Raw genomic sequence first — 27,511 nt, forward strand, 5'->3', positions numbered from 1 at the left:
ATATATGTCAAAAAGGCAGGATATATAAGAGAAATGAGGGTTTCCCCCTATTTAAAGAACACTCTGAATGCACAGATTTTAACCTCCTTGTTCTAATTCTAGAAACTGTTAATAGCATGATAGTTCTTATATCAGGACTGCTTTCTCTCAGTTTCCATGACTTTAATCATACATTTCTTTATATCCAAACTAATCTATCTTTAATGGGTTGCCGTTCCTTGTTGCTCTGGCCGCCATAGCATTAAAACATGAAGAAGAAAGGAAAGGTGATGGACGGTAAGAAAAGTAGAATTAACTTAGTATGATCTCAGTAATTAATGCTGTGAAAGTTGTTACGTGAGCTTTAACTCCGCTTTGGGGAGAATTTTATTAAAGAAACTGGGTTATCTAAATTGCTGGCTCTTTCACACAACCCACAAACCTTCTTACTAGCTATTAAAAAGGAGTATTTCGGGGGGTAGGGATTCTATACCAATGAAATAATTTTTCTTTTACTTTTCAAAGGGAAAAGCGAACTGGGGGGAGGGGTGGGTAGGGAGAAAAATGTAACAATGAATATATGGAAATAAAAAAATCTCTGTAAATGTTCATTAAAATTAGTTTAAAAAAAAAGGAGCATTTCTATTTAATGGGTGTTGGTAACAATGATCCTCGCATCTATATCTCTTCTACTGCTTATCTTGTTAGGTGCCATCAAGTTGACTATGTGCGCCTCATAGCAACCTTATCTCTGATGCTGCTCTCCTTCAATGTCTACTGCAGTCCTCTTTTGCAGACTATCTTCTTTTATAATTCTTCCACCTTCACCACGGAAGTCACTGTAACTCATTCAGGGATGCTAGTGTTATGTCTGTTAAAGCTGTATTCTTCTTCCTCTTTGCAGTTCTTAAGTTCAGAAATTGTACACTTTTATAATTTACTGCCTGGCTTATTAACAGATCTAAAAATCTAAATAGGTTTCTCTGTTACCGCCTTCTTATCATTCTCTTCTATGCCTTCAAACTACTAGCAGAGTTATGACTGAAAGGTAGTGAACTGATGTTATCAGCACAAAACGATCTAATACTTGCTCCCCTCACAATATTCAAACTGAAAGGGAAAATTGGTTGAGCTTTTCAAGTAAGTATTCATCCTCTCCTTTTCACTTCCACCAACAATTTTATGCATTGTTCCTCAACAATGACAAGCACTTCCCTGACTCAATCTTATGCAATAAAATACCTCCCCAATCTTCAAGATTCAAACATGACAGCTTCCACCACATTATTCAGAATATCCAAGCACAATTCACTTTTTCTCACCAGCACTGTTGTACAGGACTTGCATGCAACTCTTGGCTGTTATGGTGCTTGTTATCATGGGTGTATGGTACCCAACCGTTATGGAGGCCAAACATAATCTCATTACTTAAAATCGTATTTTAATTACACAGCTGTATCTTATGTGACTGCTAGTGGTTCATTGTTTGTAGGAAGTTGCAGTGGGTCACGGATAACTCTCAGTGACTCCAGAACAACAGACTGGAACTCTCCTCTATCTTGTGCCATCCTCATCCCCTCTGACATACTTGAGCCCACTGCAGTAGTCACTGTGTCAATCTATCTGGTTGAGGGGCTGCCTCTATTTTGCTGATCTTTCCAAGGACAATGTCTCTTTCCAATAAATACCTTCTTCTAGCAACATGCCCAAAGTAGGTGAGACAAAGCTTCATCACCCTTGTTTCCAAGGAGCATTCTGGCTGCACTTTTCAAGACACATCTCTTAGTTCTTTTGCAATTTACAGCCTCTGAAAACCCACTGAAGAGGCAACAATGAGCTGGTTATGAGCTGGTTCAGACTTGATGGCAATAACTGACTGACTGATTTGTATCTTAAAATGCACAAAGTATCTGCCTAACCAATGTTTAACATGTATAAGTCAGATGAGTAAGAGATTAATTATTACGTACATAACTCCCCAAACTAATTCAGTTAACCTACTAACCTCATAATTTTCAACTTCTCCATCTTCCACATCCAATTCAAAGCTAAAAGTTGGGCCTACTGCAGGTGGCACTGGAAGCATTGATCTGTGGTGAACACACAAATACTGGCATTGATTACTTCAAACAAGACATTTTAAGAAAAAAGTTGGAGGACATATGCTATGTGATTTTTAAGACTTGCAATAAAAAGCACAATTGCTAATCAACGAGATAGAGTACAGCACCTAATATAAAGATTAGATTTCCCTGCCTTCTGACCAATAGTATGGTAGCAGAAATGATACGTGCCAACTTCTAGGATGTATCTTTGGAAGGAAGCATGTAGGCCGATGGATCCATTTTCAATTTTGTCTGCTAGTATGTGAACATGATGACTATAGAGTTGAAACTATTAAAAAAACCAACAATATTCTCCACAGTCATGAGACTAATAAATCCTCCTTGGACTGTTTCTTGAGGCCCTTAGATGGAATAAAAAAGTAAAAAATCATCATGTTTAAACACAAAGTGGTTTGAGGTCCAAGCCACCAACCTCTGCTGGCATAGTCTGTATGGAGTAGCACTTGCTAACTGAATCAAAAGGCTATACACCATATCTGTTCCGAGGAAGAACGATGGGCCCTCCCTTCTCAGTGACTGCCTCGGAAAGCCCATGGAGAATCGGCTATGAACTGGTTCTGACACAATGATGATGAGTTTACCATGTTTAACCCACAGCTGTTTCTGACACAGACAAAAGTCATTATAAAAAGTGAGCTCTAAGACAAAGAAACAACTTCACTTTTTCCCAAGTGAAGCAATCGTCTCAAAGCTGGCTAAGGTTGAGACGTAAAAAGTACTATCAGTTGTGAAAGAAGCAAAATCTTTAATATTATCTTACTATTCCCTGATTTGTAAACCATGTATCTTGATTCACAAATTTCTTCATTATACACGTCTCCAATTTCTTTGTTCTTCTACTTCTTTTACCTTTAATGGTCTCTCCCAACCCTCTAATAAGAATTTAAACAAAAATACCTCAAACACCCACAGAAGACATAAATAAAGCAATGAAGATCTCACATGTGCCCCATATCAGAACTCATTAAAATCGCAATACTTACAGCACATATGGGAGCAGGCTGGGATGGTAAGGGGGAGGTGGTATTGGCTGCTGGGATCTGTATCTACTACGTCCTGTGAGCCTCCGGGGCATAAATGGAGGATAAGGCTGTAGGAGGGAAAATATTAAAATGATTTAATTTTACTCTTAAAATTAATTAACATGTCCAATAAAATCTCTTGTTCTTTAAAACCTACAAAGTTTGGTGCAACCACTGTGGAAGGCGGTATGGCGCTTTCTCAAAAAGTTGCAAATAGAGGTACCATTTGACCCAGCAATTCTACTACTGGGAATATATCCCAAAGAGACCGTAACTGCCACCCAAGCAGATAGATGCACACCCATGTTTATTGCAGCTTTGTTCACAATAGCAAGGAGTTGGAAACAACCTAAGTGCCCATCAACAAATGAATGGATAGAGAAGCTGTGGTACATTCACACAATGGAATACTACGCTGCATTGAAAAACAAGGAACTCATGCAATCATCAAAATGGGTGACTCTGGAGAACATTATGCTGAGTGAGGTATCTCAGTCACAAAAGGACAAATACCACTGGTTCCACTGTTGTAAAACAGGACTGACCTTGGGGTGGGGGAAGAGACTGAGAAAGATGGGTTCAACAATGTATACTGCATTGAAACAGATGAGGGAGAAAACTGTTTAAAAGGGATATGTGATTAGATATTTTTGTCATGACAGGAGTCCAGAGCGAAGGCTGTATAGTGGAGTGGACCTGGGGGGAGGGATTGTAAAACAATGAAAGAATTTTTCTTTTACTTTTCCACGAGGATAGTGTACTAAGGGAGAGGGTTAGCAGGGGAGAAAAGTGCAACAATGAATGAATGGAAATCCAAAGTCTCTGTAAATTTTTACTGAAATTAATAGTAAATTTAAATTTAAAAAAAAAAACAAACCCAAAACAATTTTTACTGAAATTAATAGTAAATTTAAATTAAAAAAAAAATCCAAAACAAACAAAAACCTACAAAGTTGTTCACTGTTTATATACTAGCAGCATGGATGTGACAGCCAGTTTAAACACACACTGAATAATCTCTAAAATATCTAAAATCCTCAACACACTAAAAACCAAAAACTCAAAATACTGAGTCATATGGAAACAAAACCCAAAATAAGTTAGTTATCAAAGCAATCAATAAAACATTAAAAAACTTACTACTCCAAAGGACACCTCCTGGTGCAAAGGATCATGTGCTAAGAACTGCAAAGGAGCTGATGGAGGTAACGTTGGAGGGTGGGCGGAGGGGGAGTAAGTGAAACCTCCAACTGGAAGATGTTCTCCTAAGAGTTCTACTTCGTTTTCTATCCTCTGTAGAGGCTAAGGGTTAAAAAACAAACAAGCACAAACTGACGTACTGCCAGTATTCCAAGAGACCATACTTTATATAATAACAAAACAAGAACTTCAACAACTCCAAAACCAGCTTTAAGATCATGCATTTCTTGACATTCATGTGAATCTAAAATACTATGTGTGGACACAGTGACAAGAGCAAAGTCTTTCTATGTTTAATTTCAATAATAGTTTCTAAAACATGTTATTAAATATTTCCATTTAAAATATTATTTCTTTTAATATTTGAAGCTTTTCTCATTTTAAGAGACATTCAACTATATGTACATTGCAATTAGTTTTTATTCATGGTACTTTGACTTACACAGAAGATTTTTAGATGCATTAATTACCAGAAGCATGAAGTATAATATGCATAAATCAGAACAAGATCTGTAAGGGATAAGACAGAGAAAGCACCATTTGCTGTAGCAGAAATAATATGGGCTTTGGTATTAGACAAAATCCAGGTGCTTTAACTAATCAGCCATATGATGACTTTTAGAGAAATTACTTAATCTGCATCTCAGAACTGTCACCTATAAAACCAATTAACATGTTTATACTATAAAACAGATTTTTCCATTCTTAGTATTTCAGAAAAATGGATTGATAGACTAGGTAGCCTCTTTTGACTAACTAGTTTAACTTAGGGCAGTGTTTTAAGTGTTTTTATGTTGTGACTGTATTATTACTAAGTTTTTTATTAAAACTGAATAACCCACTATATGGATAAAATAACTTTTGCTTACCAACTATCAGTTGATGAAAATCTGTATTGTTTTTATTTTTTTTGGGGGGTCTATTACTATTAACGATGGTATGTATATCTGTGTATACATTTTGCACTTTTAAAACAATTTTCATATTGTCTCTTCTGTTCCTTTTAAGAATCATAAAATCCATTGGCTCAAATGCCAAACCTGGTCTACACAGACAGCAACTGGACCTTCATATTGTCCTGCTTCTTCCACTTACCCCTCTTCCTGAAAGTAGTATGCTTCTCCGCTATCCTCTAGGCCCATAAGAGAATTGTGATGCTAGACTATCTCACCTATTTTCTTAAGAATATCACATAAAAACAAGTCTAGACCCATCTATCAGAAATGACAAAAAAGGCTAAAGGCTAGGAAAAGAATTAGTAGCACCAAGACTAAAATTCTCTTACCCACTGTGTAGCTGGGGGTGGGAGATGGGTAAACATACTTTAGTGATTAAGAGTATTGTAACAAATAATTATTTTATAGTATTTTCACTTTGAAGTTTAGAAATACAAAAGGAAATATCAGTACAATGGAATTAAAATTTAGCTGCAAATTTCCTTCCTTTTTCAGGATTGCAGCTATGGTGAAGCACAGCATTTAAATTAGACAATGAATATATAAAATAACTAGAAAAAATTTTAATTTAAATATAATCTAACAAACAGATTCATCGTAGAGAGGATTAAACCAGGCTGCTCCTTGGAGGCAAGGATTCTGGGGCTTCGTCTGACATACTTTGGACATGTTGTAAGGAGAGACAGGTCTTTGGAGAGGGACATCATGCTGGGTAGAGGGACAGCGCAGGAGGGGAAGACCCTCTGAGGTGGATTGATTCAGTGACTGGGGTAATCGGGATGGGTGTGTCAGAGGCAATGAGATTGGCACAGGATAGAGCACGGTTTAGGGCTGTTGTACATAGGGTCGCTATGAGTCGCAAACGACTTGACGGCACATAACAACAATAACAAGTATGTCTACACTAATTTGTATGCCTAGAAATTCCTTTAGAACCTATAGTCAGTGATTAAATGGTACCAACGTATTTCTAAATTAACCTGACATTTTGGTCTAAACATTTTGGGAATAATTAAAGATGTAAGAATAAAGGTACCCACCGAGCGTGACTGCTGTGTTTGGAAAGGGACGAACTGGCCTGGTGGTGGCAAATGAGGAGGATGATGTGGAGAAAGGTGAGGAGGATGTAACAGAAATGGGTCACTAGAAATAAGGGGTGGGAATGCAGCATATGGTACTGGCAAGTGCTGAACAGAACATGCCTGAAGCATCTGTAAGAGAAATCAGCTTTTGTTAAAATGATCAGAACATACAAATAAAAAGAAAAAAAAAAAGAGACACACAATGATCTTTAATAACTTTAAACAAAAAACAAATTCCCTGCCACCAAGTTGATTACAACTCACAGCCCCCCCACCCCCAGTCAGGTTTCAAGGCTGAAATCTTGACAGTAAAAAATCAATCATTTTTCTCCTGAGGAGCATCTGGTGGACTAAAACCATCAACCATAGGCTAGCACAGTTTGCACTATGCTACCAGGGCTTCAATAAACTAAGAATGAACTACCTCTTTATGTTTATTACAATTCAAACGGTGGTGATTGGTAAATCTACCAGTTATCAGTTTGTTGTGATGTGGAGGCTTGTATGTTACCATAAGGCAGGAAGCTATTATTTCAAATAGTATCAAGGTCACCATGATGGACAAGTTTCAGCAAAGCTTCAAGACTGAACCTAGGGAAAACCGCCCAGCTACCTCCTTCCGAAAATCAGTCACTGTAACAGAACCATGTCAAGAGATTAGCAGGAGGAATCAAGAACCAAGAGGATACCATCTTTAGTGAAGCCAAAGGTCAATGAGGGGCTATGGGACCCTCAGTGAAATAAACCTGCATGGACAATTGTGTGTGCTCCCCCAAAATGTGTCAAAACTTGTCAGGCTCTTGACTCCCAGTGCTTTAGCAATTATGCAATGAAGTAGTCATTCCCATGATGTCCAGATAACCATGTGAAAGGAGATTTGGGTGGGATGCAACACCCTTATTTAGGTCACAGCCCTGATCTAAGAGTTTTCCTAGGATTTGGCTGGCATCTTTTTCTCTCTTACAAGAAAATAAAAAAGAGAAAGGGCCTTGGCTATTCCAAGAGCTGGGAGCAGAGTGCATCCCTGAGATCCATGCTCCCTGTGTTAATCTTTTAGACCCGGGGGAAGACTGGTGCCAAGGTATATGACAATCTCCAAGGAAAGTCATACGTACAGCAAGTTAAAGGAAACAAGGACTTTTCCTCAGAGCCAAGAGAAAGAAAACCATTACCTGGAACTGAATTTGAACTTCCAGTCTCCTAAAGACTGAAAGAATACACTTCTATATTAAAGTCATTCACCTGTGGTGTTTCTGTTACAGTAGCACTCGATAACGGAGATACTACAAAACCAGGCAATATTTTATTCTGTTGCACTTTAACTACTATGACTTGGAAGTGATTTGATGGCAAACAACAGCATTTGTATTTTACAGTTCTTACAAACCAGCCAAAATACATTAACTTTTACTTAGGTCTTTGTGAGTCAGTTACGTGCAGACCCTCCAGAGTCTGCAGAGGCAATAAGTCGCATGGGTAGGGACAAGCTGGTGTATTCGAACCATGTGCCTTTGTGCTGGTAGCACAGTTCCTTATCACTAGGCCACCAGAACTCCTTTTAACAATCATGAGGTGGGGGGGGGGGGAAGAGGACTATCTCTTAGCTTAAAGATGTAGCATATATAACTATTTAAAGAAAGTATCCTTGTCAAGTGATGTGCCAATCGTGTAACGGGTACCCACGGTGGACAGTGTTAGCTGGAGCTTCCCGACTAAATCAAGCCTGGAAGCAGGAGCGGCATCCACTTCCAAAATGGCTTGCTTACGGAAACTCTATATGTACGAACAGAGCTCAGGCCGTTCGTTCACAGGGTCGCTATGAGTCGTCTACGACTCGACAGCATCAAACAACAATAACAATGATGATGACCGAGAGAGCTACATTGGCCTAGTAGAAAGGAAGCTATGCTACCAAGCCGAAAGTGGGCGATTTTCCTCTGTGGGCATCGGCCAGGTTCAAATTGTCTTCCTGTCAAACATTCTTCTAGGTGGTATAGCACTGGTCTGTGTGTTGCTGTACAGAGGTAACTCGTGGTTGTTGTGATGCTGAAGACTGTGACAGTGATGTGCCAATCGTGTAACGGGTACCCACGGTGGACAGTGTTGGCTGAAGCTTCCCGACTAAATCAAGCCTGGAAGCAGGAGCAGCATCCACTTCCGAAATGGCCTGCCTCTGGAAAGTCTATATGTACGAACAGAGCTCAGGCCGTTCATTCATAGGGTCGCTATGAGTCGTCTACGACGATGGCATCAAACAACAACAACATTCTTGTCAATCTCACAGAATGTTTTTTTTATTTCTAAGATGTTTGTGTCTATATAAGAGCCCACCCACAACAGCCTTATGACTTGTTAATTATTTCCAGTTGGTAACTTCAGCACAAGGGCTCTATGATGTTCTAATGAGAAACCAAGCGTGATTAAATAAATCAACTATACTGTTACCAGCATTTTCATGTGTTGAATCTGGTTTATTGGGTTCTCCAGAAAATATGAGGATTACATTAAGCTTAGCCAAGTGTTCTATTTTAATGACATTAATTTAAACCTACTGAAATGTATTTGTGAAGTTGGGGAGCTGGACCAAGCTTCAGAGGCAGAAAGAAGCAGAAGTAATTATCTCCAAAATCTCAGGAAAGTCATGTGAATTTTCAGGTACATTATCCAGAAAAATTTTGTCACAGATTTCCAACAGTAAGCTATATCAGACAAAGCACTAATTATAATTATGCTCATTTAAGCCTATTGGGTGCTGACAATGTTATTACTGGTGGCACAAACTGTAGGACACTACACTGCTAACCTAAATACCAGAGCTCTCTGGCAGTGTGAATCCACCACCAACTATAAAAGAGAAAAACGGTTCCACCTATAGCCTCGGGAACCCAATACACAGTAAGCTAGGATTCAGTTTTGACTGGCTGGCAATGAAGAGAAACAGCAGTGGTTAAGGTTTCTAGTAACAAGTGGCAAGGTCTCTAAGAAATCCAGTATCTATGTCACTATGCCAAGGCACTCTTAACTAGGCTTTATTAGTACGCAGTCAATATGAGGCATCACGGTCTGATATTAAAATACTTAATTTGAAAAATATAAAAGAACAAGCTGCTGTCAACACCAACTCCTGGCCGCTCGAAGTGTGTCAGTGTCACAAGGCTTTCAATGACTGACTTTCCAGAAGTCGTCGGGCCTTTCTGCTAAGGCTCGCAAGATGGACTAGAAATGCTAACTTCTGGGTTCACATTGACAGTTTATACCACCTATTAAGAATGATTACTATATATACTATGCTACTAAAATTTCTGTTGTAACTAGAGTGTGTGTCTGTGTATTTAACTTGGAACCGAAGCTATAAAAAGTTTCTTAAGAAATGATACTTGTATATAAGATATGCAGTCAGTCCAGTCATTCTGAATAGATTTTCAAATTTCAATTATAAAATACATTCATCATAAGATTTTGGGAGAACAAAGCCACAGACTTACTGGAGGAGGCACGCTGCAGACAGGGAGGTGCTGTCCACTGAAAACCACAGAGCATCCTGGGACCTGCTGAGCACTGCAAGCAGGGATGTGTTGGCCTGTGCAGAGGGGAATCCCATGTGGTGCCACTGTCGTCACTGTGTAAGAAACAGGGACTGTGCCCTGATGGAGCTAGCAGGAAAACACACAACTCTTAGTTGTTTTAACAACACTATTAAAAATCAACATTTAGGTTTATGTGCTAATGTTTATAAAAGTATTATTTATAACTTAAAAGTAGACACAAATATCCATCAACAGATAAACAAAATATGGTGTATATATACAATGGCATTATTTAGCGATAATGAAATTGTGATACATGCTGTAACACAGAGGAATCGGAAAATACTAAGTCAGACAAACAAAAAAAGAAGTATTTTATGATCCCACTGAGGCATGATAATATCTAGAATAGACAAATTCATAGAAAGTAGATCAGTGGTTATCAATGCAGGGCTGGGGGCAGGGTGTATGTGTGACATGAAGAGTTGTTCCTTAATATATAGTTTCTGCACAGGGTTATGAAGTTTTTGGAAACACTGATGTTCATGGCACAATATGGTGAATGTAATCAATGTCATGGAATTAACTGCACATTAAAAAGAAGTGGCAAATTTTATATCGTGTGTATTTTACCACAACAAAGTAGCTACTACTGAGCCAATTATGAATCAAGGGGGCCCCATGTGTGTCAGAGCGGACTGTGCGCTAACAGGATCTTCAACACCTGTGATCCGTAGAAGCAGATCACCGCGCTTTCCTTCCAAAGTTCCTCTGGATGGAACTGAACTGCCATTTTTTCATTTAGTAGTCAACCCTTACCAGTTTGCATCACCCACAGACTAAAAGAGGGTATGATACCCCCCCAAACTAGAGGTATACGCTTTCCTCAATGACTTACAAAGCCCAGGCTGCAGCAGTTTCAACTAGGAAAGGTGAATTAAAAGGTAATCATCATCTCTCCTGTTCAAGTCTTACTTCCATCCTACCTACGCTGAAGCAAAAGAGGCCAATCCTGGGGAGCATACAGACATATACTAGGCGGCGTATATTTGGCTGTTACCATGTTAAAAAAAAATAAGAGGATATTACTCTTCAGCTTTCTATAGCCATCTTTTCTCTTTCTGTTAAAAGGGAATTAAAGGCTCATTCTTTTTGATACTAGCCAGATGATCCATGTATACTTCATATTCCCATGGACATTCAAGCTGTTTTCACATTTTTGCCAATACTAACACATTAAAAAAAAGCATTGCTGAACACATATCCTTACTTTTATTTTAAAATAGATTACCATAATCACAAATTAGTCATTCATGATCATATGTATTTTAATGTAATACAAGTGCAATATTTCAGTGTCTTTTAATCATAAAAGTTATACAATCATACTTCTCAAATATCTACTGTATCTATTCCTCAAAGTTATTTCGTAGGGTCTCAATAGATGCAATGTCAGAATAGAACTCTTTGGTAAGCTGGTTTTAAGTTGAATAATTTAATGGTTCTGATTCAAATTGAAAAATTATGCTCAAAGGTATTGATCTTAGTTTCTGACTTTACTGGAAATGTACACTGAATATGACGAGTAAGTTAACATCTACAGTTGATAATTTTGCTATTTTTCCAAATTTGAGATACATTATTTCATATATTACAAAAGAAAAACACTTTATAATTTAGAAACGTCTTCTGGAAATATATTGAAAACACTAGTTGAGATTACCTAACACTAGAGAAAAAAAGAAATATGTAACATGTCCAGACACATCTTTCTTTTTGGAGAGCTGTCACTTTTTCCCACACAAAAGGTTTCATTCATCATGAGGGTAGTGATGTAGTTTTTCTTAAAAGAATCTATAAAATAACCAAAAGGCCATTTGCGCTGATCTTTAAGCCAGATCTATAATTACATGACTTGTCTACTTACACAATAAAAAGATGGGCAATCTCCTATTGAGATGAGTCTTAATCAGTCAAAATCAACTCAATGGCAATGACTTGAGTTGTACTCTTGCAAGGAAAATAATGCCAATTTATTTCCTTGCATACTCCCTCATCAAGTTTCATTTTGGGGAGTAAAGTATCCTCAGGATTTAAGCTCCCATCAACTGAGTGCTATAGGCTTGAAATAGATGTGTAAACAATGACAACTTACAATTTTTTTTTTTTTTGGCTGACACTAAGGTTAAGAAACAAAGACATTGGGAGATGTTAAAGTATAAACAGTGTACATTTGGAATTAATAAAACATGGCAGTTTCTGATTTCCTGGGTTAAAAAAAAAAACACCCAAAACACCTTTCTACTAAAGAGCAATGATGACAGTCTGGAGACTAAGGTGTGCCTGATACAAGCCATGGTCTTTGCAATCACTTGCTCTGCATCAGAGAGCTGGACAATGATTAGGGATGATAGAAGAGCTGTAGTGTTGGAGCAGAGTGTAAAATATACCATAGACTGCTAAGAGAACGAACTCATCCTCAAGAGGGTTAAACCAGGCTGCTCCTTGGAGGCAAGGATTCTGAAGCTTTGTCTGACATATTCTGGACATGTTTCAAGGAGGGACCCATCCTTGGGAGGGTGGAGGGACAGTTCAAGAGAGGAAGATCCTCGATGAGATGGATTGATTCAGTGACTGGGATAACGGGGGTAGGATAAGACTGGCACAGCATAGAGCAGGGTTTAGGGCTGCTGTACATAGGGTCATGACTCAACGACACATAACAAAACCAACATGAATTATATACAAAGTATGTGAATATTGATACCACAATTATGTGAATGCTCATGTAACTATAACAGGAAAACCAAAAGAATACTGCTGAAACCTCTGTGAACTTTGTCATGGTCAAAATGACTTCATGATTGTGCCTCAAACTCTCTTGCCAAAAGAACCATTATTCTGAATTGTTACCAAACTAGTCTTTTAATGGTGAAATGTTTTCATAATTGTAAATTTATTTATTTTTTTTGTAATAGGTTAAAGAAATGTAGAATTGTCCTATAATTAAACGGATGGTAAATCTAAAACTCATTGCTGTCAGGTAATACTGATTCACATACATCAGAAAAAGTCTTCCCTGTGTAAAAAAAGTCATCCTACAACTCATATGGTCTTCTATCGTTGTTGTTAAGTACCGTCGAGTCGCAGACAACTCAGCGATCCTATGAAGGAGAGTCCTCAATGCTTGTGTGTCTTTCATCCTCTCTCCAGGTTCATAGGGTTTCTGGAGGCAAACTATTATGGAGGTAGATGCCACTCCTGCTTCCAAGCTTGTTTTAATCGGGGAGCTCCAGCCCACACTGTCCGCCTTGGGTAACCAACCATTATCTCATTTGACACATCAGTGTCACAAGTGTTCAGCCTCACAGCAACCACAAGTTACCACTGTATGGTAAATGGACACATCAGGGCTATACGACCTAGAGGAATGAAAGACAGGCCTGAGGGCGGCAGATTAAAAGTAACCCATCTTTGGCTTGGTAGCACTGCTTTCTGTCCACTCGGCCAACTGCTCTCTATTAGTACTCAAATTTATTGATCAAAATGTACATCAAACCTATTCTTGAGAGGATTTCAAAATTCAGTTGAGATAGACTCAACCGCTGAGTCTGGGTGCTGAGTCTGGTCTGGGCTAGATAAATTCGGACTCAAGGTAATTTTTCTGGTTCTCATGGACTTTTAAATTTTTCCTTAACTTCAATGTGAACTTGCACATGAGTAATCGATGTTTCACTGCTAATCCCTATCCTTGTACTGAATGCTTACTGGCTTTTTCTATAGATGTAGTCAATCTGATTTCATCTTCTTGAAAAATGGCATTGGTTTCTGTATTGGGATTGCACTGAATTTACAGACTGCTTTTGTTAGAACTGTCATTTTTACAATATTACTTAAGAACATGGTATAGCCTTCCATTTATCTAGATCTTTTTGTTCCTTGTAGTTGTGTTTTGTTACAAAAATTGGCAGAAGAAAATGATTTTTTCACAAAAGATGATATTCAGACGGTGAACAAACACAGAAAGAAATGCTCAAGATCACTAGCTAGTAGAGATTCAAATAAAAATGACGATGAGCTATCATTTTACCCCAACAGGACACCAACCCACCAATGTTGGTGAGGATGCAGAGACTGGACTACTCAGGCAACAATGGTGGACATCTAAGATAGTACAACTAGTACAGAAAGCAGCATGGCATTTCCTCAAAAAGTTGAAAACAGAAGTAACCTTTGATTCAGCTATTGGAAGACTGAGAATATATCATAAAGAAATTAGAGCTGTGACACAAAAGAGATGTATGCATGTCCATATTACCTGTGGCATTTATTTATACACAACAGCAAAGAGATGGAAACAGAGGAAGTGCCATCAACAGATGAAGGAACAAAGAAACTGGTACTTTTACAATGGAGTATTATGCAGCAATGAAAGACACTGAACTCGTGAAACACTATGTATCATGGATGAGATCAGGACATTATGCTGAGTAAAAGAACTCATTCACAAAAGGACAAACACTATATAAGGCCACAATTATAAAAATAGGAGGGGAAGGAGGAGAGAAGTGCAGTGTGGAAGGGAAAGCAGGAAAAGAATGGATAAATAATGAACACTGTTTGAATTAAGTCAAAAGAAGGTCAATCTGAAATGAATGGACAGTCATAAGTTAAATGTATTACAATTAGCAATCTGGTAGTCATCCTAGTATAGCTGACAGACTAGTACTGTACTCATTAAAGCAAACTATAAAACAAGCAAGCACACAAATATCTTAAAACATGCATGCATGAGAAATAGAAAGCAAACAGGTACAATGTATCCGCCAGCCTAGCAGAAGACTGGAGTACTAAAAGGTCATTACAAAACTGGAGTAACAAAAAGAAGAATGTTTAAGAACTGAACAAAGATTTCCAGCAGGCATCTCTAGAAGACAAAGTACAGTATTATACAACAAAATGCAGACCTGGAGTTAGAAAACCAAGAGAACAGCCCTGACATTTCTTAAGCTAAAAGAACAGAAAATAAAATTGCGGTCTCCAAATCCAATACTTAAAAAGATTCTATGGGAAGCCCCTCAGCAAGATGGACAGAAACTGTGGCTACTGCAATGAGATCAAGTATATCAGGGATGTTAAGGATGGTGCAGGACAGGACATGATTCAGCTCTGTTGTTCACAGGGTTGCTATGAGTTGTACTCAACTCGATGACACTAAAATACAACAAACTTTAAACAGTACAACTTTCTATGCACTATGGCACCAGAGTCCTAAAGCATCATAGATGAAGTTACCTGTTCTTAAAGAGTATACAAACAAAATCATACACAGTATGTATGTATTCTTTAGTGTCTGGTTTAACAGGAATTTACTGTTTTGGAATTAAATGATATTTTCCCATGTAGCAACAGTAGCTTGTTCTTTTGTTTCAAGTAGTAGTCCATTATTTTAATATATCACAATCTGTTGATCTGTTTCTCAGTGGATAAGCACCTGTGAATTCAAATTTTTGGCCACTAAGTTGCTACGAACAATCATGAGGGGGAGGAAACAAATGTACCCATTTTTCTTGTGTAAAATGACACTGCTAGAACAAATGGTTATTAGATATATTATGATAAAATGTCCAACAGATTTCTAAAGTGAATGAATCATTTCATACTACCAGAAATAGAATTAAAACTGCTGGTCTTTTACATTGTATCCTCTGTGGTGGACATATTCTCATGGTGATTTTAATGCAGATTTTCCAGATAACAAATGATTTATTTTTATGAGTGTAAAGTGCCTATTTAAACTTTTTCCCATTTAAAATATATATATTTTTTGAGTACTTTTATATTCTGTATCTTAGTACTTAGATATAGGATTGCAAATACTTTCTTCCAGACTGTTGTATGTTTTTTAATTTTTTAAATAGAGCTTTTGCATAAATAGAAAAACTGAAATCCAGTGTTGTCAGTGTTTATTAATGCTTTATGCATGCTTATCTTAAGAAGACAGCTTCTCTTGTTAATAACTTTCACATGTGGATTTAGGATTCAACTTCAATTTTGTATTTGCATATAATACAAAGCAGCAAAAAAGTTAAAATCTACTGAAATAAATACCCAGCTCTTCCTATAGCCATTTATTAAGTAGTATTTTCCCCACCACACCAGTCCTGAGAATTGCTTTGGAAGCAAATTAAGTGATCAGTGTTAGTTCGTGTCTGTTTTGTACAATGAATGAATAAATGGCCTTTATATTAATTAATCAATAATTTTATCCATTTAGTTACTTTTAAAATATCTTATTTAAGAGAGCCCCTCTCTATGGACATAATAAAGCGATTCTATATTACTTTCTTTAAAGTCCTGTTATTCAGTCCTCAGCTTACATTTTTCACCAAAAATGGACTTAGGTGAATGGCATAAGGGAAAGGACCCAGTTTCATATGGATATCCAAGTGTACCAGCAACAATTATTAGAGTTTCCCCTTTCTATACATATCTGCAGAGTCCTCTTTATTTCAAATGTTGTAAATATTGGTTTCTGGGGTTTTGTGGTCTATTTCTAAACCCTCTTGACTGACTAGCAGAAGTGATGTCATTACTGTAAGCTTTTCAGGATCATAACAAGTGGAAAACCAGTGCTGCCCAGATTGTTCAGGATTATGTTCTTGTTATCACTAGGTGCTAAGGAATCCATCCCAATTCACAGTAGTGCTATATACATGGGAACAAAGCACTGCCTGGCCCTGTGCCAACCTCATAAATCAATTCATTGTTCTAACTACCATGCCAATCCATCTCCTTGAAGGGCTTCCTCTTCAGACCAATCACTCTACTGTATCAAGCAAGACATGACGACCTTATCCAAGGTTGGAGCCTTCCCAATAATCCTCAATCATCAGAAGCATTCACGGTGCAGTTTCCTCAAGACAGACTTGCTTGTATTTATTTGCATACTATAGCAGTGCATAGCATATTCAATATTCATAGACAACATAATTCAAAGGCAGAAATTCTTCTTCAGCCTTCCTTACTCATTGTTAAGTTTTCATATATATAGATGAGGTGTACCTTACTTTGGGCATGGCACCAAGAGAGACTATTCCTTGGAGTTGGACATTATGCTTGGTAAAGTGGAGGGAAGGGGAGAAAAGGAAGCCCCTCAACCAGGTGGACTGACACAGTGACTTCAGCAATGGGTTCAAATGTGTCAGAGATTGTGAAGCTGACACAGGAAATGACAGGGTTGAGATCTGTTGTTCACAGTGTCACTATCAGTTGTACTCGACTTAACAGCACTTAACAACAATTCTTGAGATGGTATCTAAATTTAGGTGGAATATACTCAGGGTTGTAGTTTGGTAATTATGGTCTTGTTTTAGGGTGGGTTTTTTTTTTCAGCTTGAATTTGAACTTGCACTTGAGTAATTAATGCTCTGCTGTTGTTGGAAGAGGGATCAAAGTGTTGCTACGGGAGCAGAGTGATCAAGTAAGGAGGGAGTCAAGTATGCTCTGAAAAATCAGAGACCCAAAGCCACGTGCTCTGCCTCTCCTGCCTGTATCCCACCAGTAACTTAGAATTATCCAGTATTCCACAAGAATATGGGTTTGAGGCATTTAAAACTATTATACCAAACCAATACTGTTGAGTTAATTCTAATTCACAGTGACCCTTCATCAAGTTCCAGGGGCTATAAATCTTTACAGGAGACTGAAAGATTTGACTAACAACTTGCAGTTAGCAGCCCAACATGTAAGACACCATACCACTAATGAGTCTTTAAAAAAATTATTGTTGTTGTTATATGCCACCAGAGGATACTTTCCCTTTAAAAACAAAAGAACCCTTTCCCCAATTATGGAACCACAGAAACACATGGATCAGACATTGCACAAATAAATGTTATACAATGCATTCCTACAAAAGAGATTAAACAAACAAGCAAAAGATGCTAGAAAGGGAGCTCTGTTGGCCTAGTGGCAAAAAACTGCACTGCAATCCCAAAGCATGCTGTCTGAATCCACCAGACGCTCTGCTGGAAGAAGGGGAATCTCCTCCTGTGCCAGTCTGATCCGATAAGACGGCAAACAACAACAAAAGAAAGATGCTAGACAGGCATAAAATAGGTACCAAGACACCTAGCAATCTCCAAGGAAGCAGGAAGCAGAAGTTGAAGCATCAAGAGCCTTCACTCTAGAGTTGACAGAAATTTTGAACCTCTCACTTTGGATTTTTGGTTTCCAAAACTTTGGGGAAATAAATTTGTTTTATAAAGGAACCCATCTGTGGTATAAGGCAGTTATATTTTACAACTGAATATGTATGCATATTTGTCTTTATGATTTGTCATCTTCCCTGTGTTTCTTTCTACTTTAAGCAAGGCCACAAGATGTAGCATCTTTCACAGGTTTATCAAAGGACCCCAGTCTGGCTTTCTTTGGTACTTAAAGGTATCTACTTTTTTCAATTTTTTATACAGTATTATTCTTTACGTTATTACCAGTTCATTTATTTTCAACTTCTGACATAATGTTCCTATTTGCCCATGGCTGAGATGGAAATGACTCACCGTTGACTGTCCAGTGGGTTTTCAGGGGCTGTAAATCACCTGCAAGCTGACTGTCTTTCCTGTGGAGCCACTGCCCAAGTTTGTGTTAGCAATGCAACTCCCTATACACTAGGAAGACTATTTAGGTATATGTGCTTGGCTGAGAAGCCTATAGGGCACAAAGCTACCATCTGTGGGATTATGACTGAACACCTTTAAATCAGAATCCTGCCTAGGAGGCATGAAATGGCAATGTCTTGCAACCTCAGTTGGCTGGCTGCCTACATGACAGTGGGCCTGGCAACGTCCTGGCCTCCTGCCGGGACTGGGTCGGCTCTCAACACAAAGGTTTATTAAAAAAATTTTTTCACTTGTATTTACAACTTTATGAGACTATGATCATATAAAGCAAATCCGAAAATGGATTTAACCAACACAAGACCAAAGAAACTCTATCAGCTTAGACTGAAGGAACCAGAGAAAGGAATGGATGCTGTGTGTCTTTTGGACGCAAGGGGCTGCATGTGTTGTCCTCTGAGAAGAGCACAGCCATCCTGGAGCAGCTCAGAAATGAGCAGAACTAGTGGAAGCAGCACAGGAAGCTGAGCATGGCAAGCATTATGTACTTTTAAAAAAACCCTCAACACCAACAATCCTCCCACCCCCATCTGACAGAAGAATAACATCTAGCAGTGAATACAATGAAAGAAATCTCTTTAAAGAGAAAAGTGAACTGGGCGAGGGCAGGGAGGAAAATGCAACAAATGAATGAATGGAAATCTAAGTTTTCTGTAAACTTTCTTTAAAATATCAAATATACATATATAAAATAAACTACATCTAAAAATAAATAAATGAAGAAATCTGCCACACTCCTCTTTCCCCCACTGGTCCCCTCAAGTTTCAATAAACTACTACTTGCTTTTAGCATATGATTTTACAAGGCATTTTGTTACTATACCTGATCATGTATGTCAACCATTACTGCATTCTGCTGTGGTGGATGAGCAGCAGGGTGTAACAAACGGGGGGATACATTCGGAGGGTGGAAGGCTCGAGGTTCCTCTATTGCTTGCTGTTGTGCATATGGGAGATGGTGATAGTTTTCATCTTGACTAATGGAATTATGTCGAGACAGTCGATCCCTTCTTCCTCTCTGGCGCCTGACAGGAGGACTGCAATATAAGAAATATCAAACAGAAGGTTAATACAATGTTTACTGTTGTGACCTTCCAGGACTGTATCTCTTTGCTACCCACATTTGCTAATGTAAGCTTCAGTATTAAATGACTGCTAAGGTCCACCATCAGTTCTAAAAATTTAAGGCATATGTTTGAAAAAACCCAAAAGAATCCCCTGGTATTCAGCTGAAAAACAAAAACAAAAACAAAAACAAAACAAACAAACAAAAAAAAACCCAAACAAAAAAAACCAGTTAACTATCCAATGTCACTGTTATTTTGGGATAGAGGACTTTGAATCAGGTTAAATCACCTTTTTATATGGGGGGGGGGGGGGGGCTACACCCAAAACCAAAACCCTGCAAGTAACAGAAGCTTTATATAGTTCAATCTATTATTTTATTCCCTTCTCCACTTCATAAACAACATGCTTCCAGAAACTCTATGAACTTTGATAAATGTTGATAGTTGTAGAAGGGCTTCAGGCCTTTTGTTTATGGTCGTGCTCAACTTCAAGGCAATCAACAACAACAATTTCATAATAGAAAACATTTTAACCTGCAGACCTTGTTGATATTCATTATACCTAATGGACTCTTGACACAGCCTTGCTTGCTGAAACGGAAGATGACCTGAAGCACATGCTGCAAAAGGTTAAGGACTGTAGTCTTCAATATAGATTGAAGCTTAACAATCAACACTCTTTTAACACTAGCAGTCAGGAAATCAAAAGACAAATTGCATTGGGAAAATCTGCTGTCATGGACCTCTCCAGAGTGCTGAAGAGCAACAATGACAGTCTAGATACAAAGGTGTGCCTAATCCAGGCCATGGTCTTCTCAATTACTTGTTATGCTTCAGAGAGTTGGACAATGACTAAGGATGAGAGAAGAATAATAAATGCCTATGAGCTGGGGTGCTGGAGAAGAGTCTTGAACATACCATGGACTGCCAAGAAAACAAAGTTTTGTCTTGGAGAGAGTGAAACCAAGTCTCTTGTTGGAGGCTAGGATTTTGAAGGTCTACCTCACTTACTATGGGCACGTGGCCTGGAGGGATTTGTCCTTGGAGAAGGATATCATACTCGGAAGTTTGGATGGCAGCACAGGACAGGAAGACCCCGAATGAGATGGACTGATAGTGACTGGGTCAATGGGGACTGGTGTGTCAGAATTAGTGAAACTGGCTCAGGACAGGACAGGGTTCAGAGCTGCTGTACATAGGGTCCCTATGCCATCTCAGGCGACTCAACCAACAACATTCTATGACAGGTTTGGAAGCAGGAATAACATGTCTCCAGAAACTCTATGAACTTTGGCAAGTGTCGATAGTTGTAGAGGGGCTTTAGGCCTTTTGTTCACAGGGTTGCTATGAGCTGTGCTCGACATGAAGGCAATCAACAAGAGTCAAAACATAAGACATAGTTTCCAGATATCCAAAATTGCACTTTAGAATGAGAATAGAAAATAACACAAAATAATGAGAAAACATGTCAAATAACTTTTTTACAACTATAAATATTGGAAGAAATGAGTAAATGTTCAGAATGGAAATGAGTAAGAGATGGAGCAAACATACATGGTCTAAGAATCTAGAATTTTCCACTTGAATCTGCTTACTAAACCAAACCACTTGTACAAAAATTGAGAATGACCTTGTTTCTTTTCTAATTTTGTACACTTCCCAATTTATCTCAACTGGCTTTTCAAAAGTTCATTGCATTAGCAGTTTTGAAGAGTAACAATCAAAGAAAGCTAACACAGGGAGCTGTGCTGCTGAAGCTCCTAAGGACAAAGACTATTAATCTCCCCTCATGCGATTTACAGCCTTGAATTGAAAACCTGCTGGAGCGCCAGCTGTGAGTTGGTTCCAACTCATAGCGACCCAATCTGCCTCACAAAGCTGCCAAGGTAGCAATCTTTGTGCCAGAGCTTTCTCCCTGAAGAATGGTTGGTGGGTTCAAATGATCAACTTTTTGGTTCATATCTAAGTTCTTTAACCATGGTAGCACCAGGGCTCCTCTAGAAATATTAAGCCCACACTGTTGAGCTGATTCCAACTCACAGCAAACCTTCATGTGGGTTTCTGAGGCTGTAGATACTGATAGAAGGAGACTGCTCATGTTTCTCCTGGAAAGCAGCAGGTGCATTAAAATCATCAACGTTTCAGTTAGTAAAATGACATTATATGCTGTGCTAATACTCCACACTGGGCAAAGGTGGATGAATGTCCCATTTCCAAAAATAGTGGCACACAACCACCTCAACAATTTATCACTGCCAAGCCACCTCTCTTCACTTTTCTGACTCTCTACCTCTAAACCTGTTTATTCTAATTCCTTGCTCTCTAATTTGTAGAACAACAATTTTTTGTCAGATTAGTATCTCAATAGTACTCCCCTTCTTCAGTTCTTAATCCATTAATTGCTTCCTGTATCTTTATCTTTTTCACACTTTCCCTTCAAACTCTACATACTTTATTTAATGAAATTTTTACTGGTGGGGGGGAAGCTACCCATCTTAGGTTTTTTTTTAAAAAAAAATTCCTTTTGAGATCATTTTATTGTAAGAGCGTCTACTTACCTTTAAGTAGCCTCTCTTCATATTATTATCTTCCATACCCATAGAGCATTTTCATATTTAAGAAATAATCCTTGATTATTATTAACTACAGACTCTCTTTTGATTTCACCTGTCTTCTCTTAAAGACTGCAATTCAAGATCCTATACTGAATCTAGCTGTCATGTCTCCTTATCTTCTCAATAACCTGGATGAAATGGTATCTGCCAGGACCCAACTAACTATTCTTCTCTTTGTAATAATGTTTGGGGGGGGGGACGACACGTGGAAACTTTGTGAACATCCTCCTCTTTTTAACATCTCTCCACTAATTTTAATATCCACGAGTGGAAGCAGCAATCACTACAGTGATGTTCTAACAGTGATTTCTATTTCACTCACTTGTCTCACATTGTTTTGTTATGTGCCGTTGTTCTGTGGCCCATAGTAACCGTGTACAGTAGCTCTTAAGCCTGCCTTATCCTGAGCCAGTCTCACAGATTCCCAACTCATCTAACCCCACTTCCCCAGTTACTCTATCAATCCATTTCACCTGGGATCTTCCTCTTTTGCAACATCCTTCCACCACTCTGAGCATGATGTCCTTCTCCAAGGACCGAGCTCTAGCCACATGCCCAAAGTATTTGAGATGGAGCTTCAAAATCCTAGCCTCCAAGGAGAAACTTGTCTTAACCCTCTCTAAGACAGACCTATTTGTTTTCTTGGTGGTCCATGGTATGATCACAACTCTTCTCCAGCATCACAACTCAAAGGCATCGATTCTTCTTCTGTGATCCTTAGTCATTGTGCAGCTCTCTGATGCACAGCAAATAATTGTGAAGACTATGGCCTGGATCAGGTGCACCTTAGTCTCTAGATTGACATTGTTCCTTTTCAGTACCTTGGAAAGATACCTAACAGATTTTTCCCAATGCAATTTCTCTTTTGATTTCCTGACTGTTGGTATTAAGAGTGTTGACTGTGGAGCCGAGCAAGCGGTAATTGTTAACAAACCCAATCTCTTCTCCATCTATTGTGGTGCTGCCAATTGGCCCAGTGGTGAGAATCTTTGTTTTCTTGATGTTGAGCTTCAATCCATATTGAAGATTACAGTCCTTGACCTTCTGCAGCAAGTTTCAGAATGCAAGGCTGTGTCATCTGCATACTGTTGGTTATTGATGAGTCTACCTCCAATCCTGACACCACATTCGTCCTCATAAAGCCCAGATTTTCTCACATTAGTAAATGGAAATTTTTCTGCAGAGAACAGCTGTAACTCCTTCCATTTATTTCTTTAGTTTTTTATTTGTAATCAGTAAAACCATAAGAAAGAAGATATACTGTGGATTATAATCCACAATAGGTTTTTTATTTTCTGGTTTAAATTATTCCAACGTTGGTGCTTTCTAGTTTGGGTTCTTTACCACTTCTTTTTGACCACGTTTAAATTTTTTTTTTTCTTTTTGAACACTTTTAAAGTAAGTAGCACTGTGATATGTGCTCTATGCCCTCCTTGTTTTATCATCTGCTCCAACCCAGGAATCAGGCTGTTCTCCAAAGACTCCCAGTTCCTTTAACTGTAGAATGGTATTCAGAAATAAAGATCTGGGTGCTAGGTGTGTTCACTGTATTAGGGTGTCAATGCTTCTAGACTCTCTATACAGTAAGGAAATATACTGATGTATATTAATGTTTATATACCTATCCACATTTCCTTCACTGAAAACACAATGCAAGCAGAATCAAAACCAAATCACATTTAAATTATAATAGAAACAGAAACTATACTGCTTAAGAATATACTCATAAGGGAGTTCTGGTGGCCTAGTAGTAAGAAGCTGCACGGCAACACCAGAGGTGTGTGGCTCGAATCCACCAGATGCTCTGCTGGAGAAGGAGGGGCAATCTCCTCCTGAACCAGTCAGATCCAATTTGATGGTACACATACACAAAACAATAAAATAAAAAAAAATTAATACTTATAACAGATTTTACCATAAAACAACAAAGAAGGTCTGTGTATCAAGTGTTTAGACTACAAACGCCAACTAAAAAAACCTATCTCACCATACTGTCATTAAGTGCTAGATATTTTACTTAAATGTAAAATAATTTTAAAAATTGGGTAATAAGGTAAAGGGTAATGTAAAGTCTTAGTGTCTCAATAAATTATAGTTCAGAAACAGGCTTATGTGCCTTGCTCCAAATACCAAAATGATTTATTCAAAATGGTTGACTCTGGAGAACATTATGCTGAGTGAAATATCCCAGTCACAAAAGGACAAATATTACATGATGCCACTGTTGTAGAATGGGACTGTCCTTGGGGTTGGGGAGAGACTGAGTAAGATGGGTTCAATAATGTATACTGCACTGAAACAGAGGAGGGAGAGAACCGTCTAAAAGAGAGATGTAACTGGGTATTTCTGTCATCACAGGAGACTAGAGCGAGGGCTGCATGGTGGAGGGGACCTAGGGGAGTGTTTGTAAAACAATGAAAGAATCTTTTCTTTTACTTTTCCATAAAAACAAACAAACAACAACAAAAAAAATACCAAAATGACATTTCTAAGATGTTCTGGTAAGCAGAGTTTATTACATATTGCACCACTAATCAAAAGGTTAGCAGTTTGAATCTAGCTGTTCCCATGGAAAACAGAAATAAGTAATTTTCCCCTGTAAAAATTCAGTCTTGGAAACATAATGAAGGATCACCACTGAGTTAGAAATGACTGGCAGTGTAATTCTACCAAAATTTCAGTATCTAATACCTCAGACATGTAAACAACTGTACCAGGGATGCACTGTTTCCCTGCAGTAAGACATGTCTGATCTCAGCTAATAATTAAAAGGTAGAAAGTGCAGTAAAAAAGGTATTGCTCATATAAATTCATACCTAAAGATCTGTTTTTCATGAAACCCAATTAAGTTCTCAGTTGCCATAGGAAGATTCCTTCTAAATTCCTTAAAAGTTGTAGGAAAGCAGTATGAAGAGGTAAAACTAATTTCTAGAATCTCATATTGCCTTGAGTTGGGTACTACAGAACATATTTCCCAGTAATAAGGATTACAGACCAGCTTAAAAAAACCAAAGCAAACATCTTAAACCATAACATACAAACAGTCCCCATGTTACAACATGAGAACAAGGGCAACTTCTGCAAATCTACCCGTACTCTTAAACTGAACTACACTCTACACTCTACATACCAATCACCTTCATTTGCTCCAAGTTTTAAAAATCACTGAAAAGGCATCAAGAAGCCTCTTCCTGCACTTAAAAAAAAAAAAAATCCAAAAAACCTACTTCCAAAGAGTTGAATCCAATGCACAGTGACCGTGAAGAACACAACTGCCCCATGTTTCCAAAGCTGTAACATTTACAGAAGAGATGGCTTCATCTTTCTTCCACAGAGTAGTCAATGGGTTCAAAGGCTGATTTTTTTTTTGCTTTAGAATGTTTTAACCATTGTACCACCAGAGTTGCCTTCCCGCACTACTTCTGTGTGCTGTCAAGTAGGATCTGACTCACAGCTGACCCTCCAGTGGGTTATCAGAGGCAGTAAAATCACAAAAGAGACTGCCCATTTTTCTACTGAGGAGCAGCTGGTGGATCTGAACCACATCCCTTTGGACTGGCAGGCAGCACAGCTCCTTACACTAAGACACCAGAGCTCCCTTCTTGCTAGGCTAAAAACCAAATGCACCTATTTCAACTTACCTAGAAATAAGACTTAATGACTAAAGACACAAGAACAGATCTAGTTTGTAAACCGGAGACTGCCTGTGGCTAAATTCCTCTAAAATGGCAGAGATGAATGGATTTTAGGTAAATCACTTTAGCCTCTTCCAATTTTTCCACCTGTTTTTTATAAGCTAAATGAACCTTTATAACCTAGTGCAAGATCCTAAACAGTTTGTAATGTTCTTCTTGCCAGCATTTATGGTTTCTTCTGCTAAAATACCCAAGTAAATAATAAAACAATTCCAAATCTACCAAGGGAAGGAATTTCAGTTGTAATCAACAAACCAACCTTCTTCTGTTGCGTGCAGGTGTGTTGCATCTTTCCCCTGAGAAGTGATGTTGGCTTGGTCGAACCGAAGGGGGCTGCCTATTTGATGTCATCTCCCATGGTCGCATTGGTGGAGAGGGAGCTGGTGACGCTGATGTGTAATCAAAGACGGGATGAGAGAGGCGCTGTCTCTTGGGACTCGGGCTATCGTCACTCTGTCAATGCAACAAAACCAAACAAACGAGTAAGAATTTCACATTTCTGAGTATGGATAGAGTTTTAGATATGTATCAACCCTGAAACATAAAAGAGGAAAACAAAATGTGTTATGTTAGCAACCCAATTTAAACAGCTTCTAAAAAAATGCTAGAATGGAGTTGACAGTAAATAATATCAAATGAAAAAGGAAGTTTGTTTAAAAATTACCACAAAATTAATCAAATAACACATGCAGATATAGAAAACAATAATAAGCCTTTGTTTAGTACTCAGCATTTCAATCTACCTGAGAAATTTCATGGCATACACCCACCAGTTTAGTGAGGCAGCAATCTAGCTCAGGAAGTGATAAAAATCACATTTTATACCTTACTACTCTCCTACGAGTGTATCTCTCTCTGGTGCTTAGGCTATTTATTTTCCTTAATGAAGACTACATGAATACAAAACATTAAAAACCACAAATATTTAAATTACCTAGATCTTCAGTTTTTCATGAGGATGTAACAAATAGTACTTTGTGAATCCTTACACTCTTAGAAGAATTGCAGGTAACTCAAAACTTGGATCTGTTTGTCATGAGGCATATGCGTACATGTTCAAGGATTGTACCACTGCTTACTAGCTATATAATGGATACACAATGCGTAACTGCAATCCACAACAATAGGAAACGAAAAAGGAGACTTGCAGACAAAACTATTAAACAAGTGCAAGTTCTTCAAAAGGTTCAATTAAACAACCTTTTGCAAACTTAAAAGACACAAGAACTTGAATAATAAATGAAAGATGTGACATCACAAGTGAACTAGCTGAAATTAAATCAGTAATGGATTATTATGAAAAGCTATACACCAATAAATCTGAAAGCCTAGAGGAAACAGAAAAATTCCTAGAAACCCAAACCTTACCCAGAGGCTGACACTGACAGATGAAGAACACTTGAATTGACCCATGGAACAAAAAAAAGAAACTGAGGTTATAAAAAGATTCCCTACCGGGGGCCAGGGAGGAGGGCTGGGCAGGGAGAAAAGTGCAACAATGAATGAATGGAAATCCAAAATCTCTGTAAATGCTCATTAAAATTATTTTTAAAAAAAATTT

The 27,511-nt window shown here is 38.2% G+C and overlaps 1 protein-coding gene across 1 annotated transcript in view; it reads right to left on the reverse strand.

The window, feature by feature from the left end:
• Positions 1–27,511, reverse strand: part of RNF38 (ring finger protein 38) — a 61,987-nt gene that overhangs the window by 3,822 nt on the left and 30,654 nt on the right. Inside the window, exons 2-8 of the mRNA XM_006886845.1 lie at positions 26,210–26,403; positions 19,397–19,610; positions 9,851–10,018; positions 6,324–6,494; positions 4,268–4,429; positions 3,089–3,195; positions 1,985–2,069 (exon numbers count right to left, since the gene is read on the reverse strand). Of these exons, the coding sequence (XP_006886907.1) occupies positions 1,985–2,069; positions 3,089–3,195; positions 4,268–4,429; positions 6,324–6,494; positions 9,851–10,018; positions 19,397–19,610; positions 26,210–26,316 (1,014 nt within the window). The 5' untranslated portion in view covers positions 26,317–26,403. The remainder of the gene's footprint in view (positions 1–1,984; positions 2,070–3,088; positions 3,196–4,267; positions 4,430–6,323; positions 6,495–9,850; positions 10,019–19,396; positions 19,611–26,209; positions 26,404–27,511) is intronic.

Source organism: Elephantulus edwardii, unplaced genomic scaffold (assembly GCF_000299155.1).
Source record: "Elephantulus edwardii isolate Elephantulus edwardi_28Jun2011 unplaced genomic scaffold, EleEdw1.0 scaffold00052, whole genome shotgun sequence".
In the NCBI taxonomy this organism is placed as follows: Eukaryota; Metazoa; Chordata; class Mammalia; order Macroscelidea; family Macroscelididae; genus Elephantulus; species Elephantulus edwardii.